The 8584-nt window shown below is 34.1% G+C and overlaps 1 protein-coding gene across 1 annotated transcript; it reads left to right on the top strand.

Moving 5' to 3' along the window:
• The first annotated feature begins 447 nt into the window (after positions 1 to 447).
• Positions 448 to 3946, top strand: LOC110464428 (fibrinogen-like protein A). Its single transcript, XM_021519636.1, has 4 exons — positions 448 to 1476; positions 1624 to 1754; positions 2956 to 3052; positions 3541 to 3946. Exons 1-4 carry the CDS (start codon positions 1278 to 1280, stop codon positions 3711 to 3713), a joined length of 600 nt encoding a protein of 199 aa, XP_021375311.1. The 5' UTR covers positions 448 to 1277; the 3' UTR covers positions 3714 to 3946.
• Positions 3947 to 8584: the final 4638 nt, after the last annotated feature.

The raw sequence follows: 8584 nt of genomic DNA on the forward strand, positions 1-8584 counted from the left end.
GGGGGGGGATATAATAAATTAAATGCTTTATTATTATTTTTATTTCCAAAGAATGCTTCAGTTAGTTTTTGAAAAACAAAATTTATTGTGAGGCTGAAATAAGGTCATTACAATTACATGTAGAGGTATAAGGATGATCAGTCCTGATAAATATGATTTGTTATGCTTGATTGGTAAAACTACCGAAAACAATTTTTCATATCTTAAAAGATGTTTAAAGGGAGGCTACTCTTCAGTTCTTATATGCCTCCAAATTACATATATAGCACTCAGACCTGATTTCTTATTGGTTTTATTCAGTTCATGAACCCGTTTCCATGGTAGGAAATACATAACATGGTGTTTTTTTTTTTTCAATTTGAATGGGAATGCTGCGAACGGAGATGTACTCATCCAGATAAGTATGTTTGGAGGAATAAAGATATGAATGAACGAATGAGTTATTATGGATTTAGTCGATAATGGCTCCATGTAGCGCCAGAAATTAAGGTTTGCAAAATATGACGTACTCGTCATTAAATGTTTTGTCCATTTCGTTGTGTTATATTTTGATAAGACTGCAGATATGTAACTAGTTGTTTCATTAAATTATAATGTTCTTATATCATGCGAATAGCTTTTACACAGGGAATTTCTACATACCTTCAAACGTGGTCTTCTCAACATATATTTACGTCACATAGTCATACCCCAGACATACCAGACGGTGCCATCTAATCTAGTCTGCTATCGTTTAGGTAAGTTTAGTGTCAATATCTTATGAATATAATGAGCGAAAAAATTAGGTGATATTGGAATTATATCAGAATTTTGATTTGTGCATTTAAGATAACTGGTGTCGACATGTTCCCCTAAAAACCAAACAGAAATTGGATCCCCAACCGGCCGCCGCACTGCTATAGTTTCGCGCACAAAAGGAAACGCAACACAAACCTATATTTAGCTACGTTACTGGAATTTGAAGGTTTTATTTATCAAGTAATTGCTATACAGGTAAATTGGTTACGGTATATGAATATTCGCTACTTCCTGGTCTGCCGTTTAAACAAATGGCTGAATCGTTTGTCGTGCAATTATATCGTCAGATGTGATATCGGTTACGCTTTCGTAGACGTCAAGGTCACGCAAGGACAAAATATATTGCGAAATCATTCAGATAAGCATGACGTTAACGGGTGCATTGGTTTGGGCTGCACCCCAGCATTATTGCTGATTCCGAACAGTTGTCTCTATCAGCAAATTATTAGTGTGTTGGCAATTTATTATAATAGACCAATATGAATGTCTCCAAGCTGAATCAGCGTTTGTTTTTTATCCTCTTGGTGTGTAATTGTGATAATGGAATGTCGGATTCCGGATGTATCAACTCAGAGAAGGAGGAGATGTTATCACGTTTGTCATCTAAATTGGCGTACATAGCAGCCGAAATACAGGAAACATATTCTCTGTTAAAGAACAAGAACATGTCGATATCGGGTAAGAGTAGATTTATGTTTAAATTAGTATTTAAGTTTAAGAATATTTTAAATATTCTTAAGTCTTCTGGTTGCGTATTTTGAAAACAAAAATGGAAGACAATTACATTATGTAAATGCATTATTTGTGTTATTTATGAGCATGTAGGCCTCCAGAGAGACTGTCTAGCATTGTTGGAAACAGGGAGCACGCAGATTGGAGTGTATAATATATCTGTGACAGGAACGGACAGGACCCCGGTCTGGTGTGACATGGACACAGATGGTGGAGGCTGGACGGTAGGTAAAACAGTAGACAGAGATATACTTACGCTTCATGGTACTTATTAAATTCTTATAAACTGACAATGAGTGTGCCTGTTATATAGTTTATTTTTTTCTCTTTATACATTACTTAAACAAAATCTCCTTTGTTGAAATAAAGATTAAGATATAATAGTTGTTACCAAAATTGTATGGAAGTCGTTATAAACAAATGAAATATATTTCTAAAAGAAAAATGGTTTTATAAACCTGAATACTGGTAACTGTAACAGACACTCATCAAGCTATCCGCGGACAAACAGTTTACCGAGATGAGTAATATTTATAGTCTTTGCAGGCTCCAAACAAATCAATTACTGTACACTTTGGCAGTCAAGATGTGAAGTTTCAACATATACTACACATTTTAAATGAATGTGGTATGAGTTACTTATGGAATGTTCAATATACTACAGAATGTAATTCCACATGGCTAAAGCATGTTATTAAACAAAGATTGCACGACCAGTATTTACAGAAATGGCAGAGTGATGTGCACACTTCATCAAAAGTTACATGTTATAGTATTTTTAAAAATAATTGTCATTTTGAAAGTTACTTAGATATTTTTAGTGACACAGATAGAGTTACATTTTGTAAATTTAAGACTACCAATCACAAATGTATTGTTGAAACCGGCAGATGGCATGTTATTGATTATAATGAAAGAAAATGTCCACACTGTTACAGTCAGCATATTGGTGACAATTTCCATTACTTGCTTGAGTGTCCGTCACTGTCTGGGTATAGCATTTTATATATAGATAAATATTTTTTGGAATGGACCAAATGTAAATAAGTTCTATGTATTAATGAATACTACTTATATAAAAACACTGAAAAAACTTTGTACTTTTATCAGAATAATTAATAACAATACTTGTCCTCCTTGTTCCAAATGTGCATTTATTATGAAACAGGACTGTGTACTATCGACTACGAACACTACAATTACTATATATTATATTGTAAATATGTTTTCTATACATTGTATTGTGAAAGAGAATAAAGTTGAATTGAATTGAGACATATCATTCCCGCAAAAACTAAACCATGCTGGGCCGATTACTCGAGTACATGTAGTTAGGGTAAATATGTAACACAATTAATAACCATGATGACGTCACGGACACCAGGTACGTAACACATTTTTTTCATACTATGTGGCATTGTACAGGTATTCCAGAGACGTATAGATGGCGCCACTGACTTCTACAGAGGATGGGACGAATACAGAGACGGCTTTGGTGACGTTACCCATGAGTTTTGGTTAGGTAAGGTTTACTAAGATCAACATAGGCATTGCTTTTTCTGTAATGCTAGATAACCACATCAACAAATTTATAGAAACACTATTAAAATAAAAGAAGAGATATAGTTGTTGTTATGATATATTTTTCTTTAACAACATCACAACAATAGGTAGCGTCATCGCGCAGACTTTGCACGTGCATACTAGTTGTAGAGCGATTACCTACATTGTTTATTTGTCATTATTGTGACACAGATAACTAGAGAGCTAAGTCATATTTATTGAAACTTAAGATATAGAAAGTTGATTACTTCTGTGTACAGGAACAGCACTATAGTGTTTAACTGTAAATAAATATCAGTCGTTGCCGCTGTCGCAAGAAAATACAAATAGTTATCTGCTTGTTATTGAAAATATATATGTGCAGAAAATATACAACATTTGAAATGTTGAACTACGTACTCATGCGATGTCTTAACATTAGCTCTATCTTCACATTTCCTTTGTCAGGAAATAAACAAATACACGCTCTTACGTCAGCAGAAGATACTGAACTGAGAATTGATATGGAAGATTTTCAAAACATCCCTTTCTATGCCAAATACCAAAGGTTCGCCATAGGAAATGCCACTGATAGCTATCGATTGGATATATCGGGCTATTCAGGAGATGAAGGTAACTAAATTAGTCTGATATGTCTACGTTTGCTTAAGATGGCGACAAAGAGATATGATTGATTAAATCCATTGAATCCTAGTTTGTATTCCCTCCCGAAATCAATGACTTAGAAATCAATATCCTTTTGCAACTTGGTCGATAACGTCATATATGTTTGAACAACCTGTATCTGATAGAGAATGGATGTTGTTTATAACAAGCCAATATCCAATATGACATACCGTCTTGGAACTGCATTATGTTTATCACAATTTGATTTAAACATATACAACCCGATTACAATCAGTTGTTTTAGTGATAGATTGCTTAGGATTGGTTTGATAAGTGTAGAAAATATTATTTTATATATTTATATGATTAACCGCATTGATAAATTTCGGGAAATGGATGAAAGAAGAATTACAACAACATTAGAGTGACGTCACATGAAAAACATTGTTATTTAGTATGATCAAATAAATATGGACTATGATCTGAATATAGCGGCAGTATATCTACGTTCAGAATAAACTAAGTTAAACTAAGTTATTACTTGATATAATCTCACAAACGCATCGGCCAGACCCTATACACGTGACAAGTTCTAACATAAGTCATGAAGACTGGTTTGCTGGTGAATATTGATTTCTTAAAATAGCCTTTAGCAAATCATCTACACTTTTATAACACATAAACCTGAAGTAACTCATGGCAGAAAAACTGACACCAAAACCGTCTAATTAAAAACATTGAATAAATGTATACGTTATATATAGTTCATATAGAACGTGTGTTATACAATTATGGACTGTTGTGATGGCAAATATATATGAACCTCGCAAAGTATTATTGATCTCTGCATCACTTCCGTCAATATCATATTCTTAGGTTCGCATCATATCATCTTCACTATCACTAAAGTCCATAATTACGTATTCGACCACGTCTTTGATGTAACGACACTGTAATATTTCCCAGCACACCAATTCGCTCCCAAAAAGTAACGGAGCTGATTTCCTTCGTCAAATGAAAAATACATGCATTTAATTACGTATGTTTTCGAAAAATTGGTAGCAGCCAAAAATATTTTTTCTGTTGATCCTCTATGAATTCTTTCATTCTACAAATCTCACGGTTACAATGTTCCACCGAACTTAACGCGAAGATGACTTGAAATAGTGTTTGTAAACTGGTAAATGCCGATTTTAAGTTTTGACGAGCAATGTCGATAGATTGGTTGTTTTTATCGGTTGAAATATACATCTAGTATAAAGCGTGACGTCAGTGTGTAATGTTTTACACAAAATGGTGATTGAAAATGAAAAGTACTTTCAAAATATATCAAGGTTAAATAGACAACTGCCCAGAAACGATAAAAACGCGCAGCTTGTTATGAACTGAAAACATATAACGTGAGGAACGCTTGCACGCGCAAAAGAACAGCCTAATTAAAATACAAAGAGTATCTGAGTCACCTTGCTAATTATATTCGTATGGACACTGAGGTAGACGCGAAACAGACATCCCTTACAATTGTTTAGGTAAGATATAAATAATCAACATATGTTGTACATATGGTGGGTAACAATTTTTTTGACTTGAGAATGTCGGAAAAATAAATAACGAAGGCCGCTTTCGGAAACGGAAGATGTTATCAGTCCAATCTTAATGGGTTGTATTTAATAGGCAGGAGCTCTGATACGGGGATCAGATGGAACTCCTGGACTACCGTTTCACTAAAAAGCACAAAGATGATGATGCGAAGGGTTACGACATCAAAGGGATGAACATCATTTCGTGCATTTTGTTTTAATTCGTTTGTCACTAGTTACAAATGGCTTTATACGCAATTCAGTTTATGTATTTCGATTTTTTTACTGTTTAATGTTTATGGTTTTATATGGGTCACATTGTTTAAAATGTGGATATTGAATAGTATCTTAAAACTGAGAAACACATTTATATGTCCCTCATAATTGGTGAAATAAGCTTATATCATTTAAAACGACATATCATGGAAAGACGATCAATTAAATGCACAGTATCATATAACCTTTCGTATGTACATACTTACTTCCAAACGTTTTCAAAACATTGTATGTGCGGATCCACACCAATCAGTGTGTCAGCAAAGCAAGGAAATTCAGCCTTAGACGGCGTGATGACCGGTTGGGAAATTAAATAGAACAAGACAACACTTCGTTGGTGGAAATCGTTGTAATTTGACCAATTTCCTCCTGTATGTCCTCGACGGTTTCAAATAGCAACGGTAAGGTTGGTAAATGAGTAGGCGAAAAGATTATTGCTGAAGGGAGAAACCAAGTGTGTGTGCTCAACAGCTGATCGAGATTCAAATTTGTTTCCGTCCGATTGGGACGAGAATGTGCATTATGGGATTCTCCTGACTGGCATAAAGTCAAAGGGAAGGAACTCGTATACAATCAATCACTTGCATTGTAATATTGAGATACTGAATACAAACAGACAATTCCACGATTTCCTTCAACATGGCGTGCATATCTCTTTTTGAAAATCATGATTGACAGTTATGTACCCAGTTAATTACCGATTACCTTACAATTCATTACTACGATGGCGGACAAGAGCCAGACAAAATGAATTGATTTTTCATATCATTGTGTACCATGGTACACTTTTCTATGGTACACAATGGTATGAAAATTCATATCATTGTGTACCAGGATTGGTACATAATGAAATGAAAGGAAAGTTGTTATAAAACCTTATTTGTTTGTTTCTGTACCAATACAACGGCCGAAAAGAGCCATGGTACATTGATAAGGCTGCCGTAACGTACACGGAGTGCTTTATTAAATTAATTAATAGAAACTATTCAATTAAAAATAATTAAAAAATCATGTTCAGCTTCTACAACAGGGGAGCTCATTCTAACCGATGTTATTTAGTACGTGTACGTCATTGCGCCTTCATATGATTAACTCACAACTCTGATGGACTCGATGTAGAGACCAATTGATTAAATTCAATGCATTATCAAAGGATAAAAGACTGCTATATAATACTATACTATTTTTCATTATGTTGGATAATAAAACGGCTCTGAAATGAGCATATAATTAATAATAATATGTTATACAGAAGAACAATCGAAAACATTGTTGGTCTATAGAAGAAACTTTTCAAAATTAAGATTACAGAAAGAGCTTTCATATGGTAATACTAGAGAAGTAACTATCTTAGTTCCAGATTTCAGAGAAACTACTACATCTGGAGATTTGAGAAGCAAATCTTACCGACCGAGACAGATTTGTGACTACAGAACGAACAGATACGTCATGAGACTCTGTTACATACAGAAATGTGAGAAGGACGTGTTATAAGTTGAGTCCTGAAACTTTTCTGGCTTTTTGGTTGATTTTTTGTGCATAAGCAAATATATTATTTTCTTTTATTACAGTTACCTTATATGCCCATTTTCTATATATTGGTTAAAGCACCAGTTGAATGGTTGTAAAATATAATATATGTCTTGTTTAGGTTAACTTTATATATTGCCAGGGTATTGTTTGATAGCATATGGAAAATATTGTTATAATATAATGACGAGCAGTTTTATCTATAGCTATTATGTCAAGATAGTGAGTTATCAATTAGTTATGTAGAATTGAATACATATTTTTCTCACATAAACATATTGTGGATGCATATTAACCAATACAAAAATATTATATATTGATTTGTTTGATATACACACATGCACTTTTACAACGCCACTTGCATATTCATAGTGTTTCAAACACTTAAAGTTGCATAACATACATACATGTATCTTGTTCATGCCAGTCACACTGACAGTTGTATAAAAATTCTTAGCGTTTAACCATACCTTTTCCACCTTTACCTTTTTCAGATCTATACATTTTAGTATAACTAAAAGCAACAGGCATATTTCACTATTTTGCAGATCAAAATCATGAACTTGTACTTATTATTACCTGGAAGTTGACAGGAAAAGTAATTGTATTACAAGAATATCATCTCTCTATATATATATATATAAGTATATGTAAATATATCTACTATGTAGACACCAATAGGAGATGAGCGTACATTCCATATATATCATAGAAATTTATACATATATTATATGATCGCTTTCCACTTTTAAATATTTTTCTTCAATTCATTGAGAATAAACTTTCGACAGAATCAAGGAGTTTGTTCTATTTTTAGCACATTGTTTCTTTGCGTTTTGATTAATGTCATCAGGTGGAGAGCGGACAACAGCACTCAGGTAGCTTAATTTTTGTGAAGGAGTACCTTTCATGAAATTGTCTAGCACACTTTGCTTCACCTGAGCCTGGCCGCGAGTATTCTTACCTCCTTGTGACATTTTTCTTGTTGCTTTCTTATTATTATTTTAATTAGATTTGTTACCATCGGTTTGTGTTTGAGGTGCCGACTCCGATGCTGCTATGAAAATGTCCGTGAAAGCCGTAGATCCGATGGGAGGGCTAGTGTAGGCTTCATCGTTATCCTCGTTATCGTTATCGTTATCCTCATCATTACTAGAGCTACTGTCGGTTAATTTTTCCTCATCATCTGTATCACTGATAACTGATCCTCGTTAGCCCAACTTGCTATCACATAGCCGGGTTGTTTACACTCTCTACAAGCTTTGTCATTCGTACATCCCTTGGCATAATGTCCCTTTTGCAGACTATTGCCACATGTAGCATTCTCATTGGGTTTGCCTCTGTGTTTGATGATGGTCCTGTATTTCCCAATCTCCATAACTGGAGACAGAGGGCACTTCAGTTCAGATCTTTTATAATTACAATTCGATAGACAGTCTCGCAATTGGTCGCAACTATCAACTCTCAGTTACAAGTCATGCACATTCATAATTTCACAT

Source organism: Mizuhopecten yessoensis, unplaced genomic scaffold (assembly GCF_002113885.1).
Source record: "Mizuhopecten yessoensis strain PY_sf001 unplaced genomic scaffold, ASM211388v2 scaffold10987, whole genome shotgun sequence".
Lineage (NCBI taxonomy): Eukaryota > Metazoa > Mollusca > Bivalvia > Pectinida > Pectinidae > Mizuhopecten > Mizuhopecten yessoensis.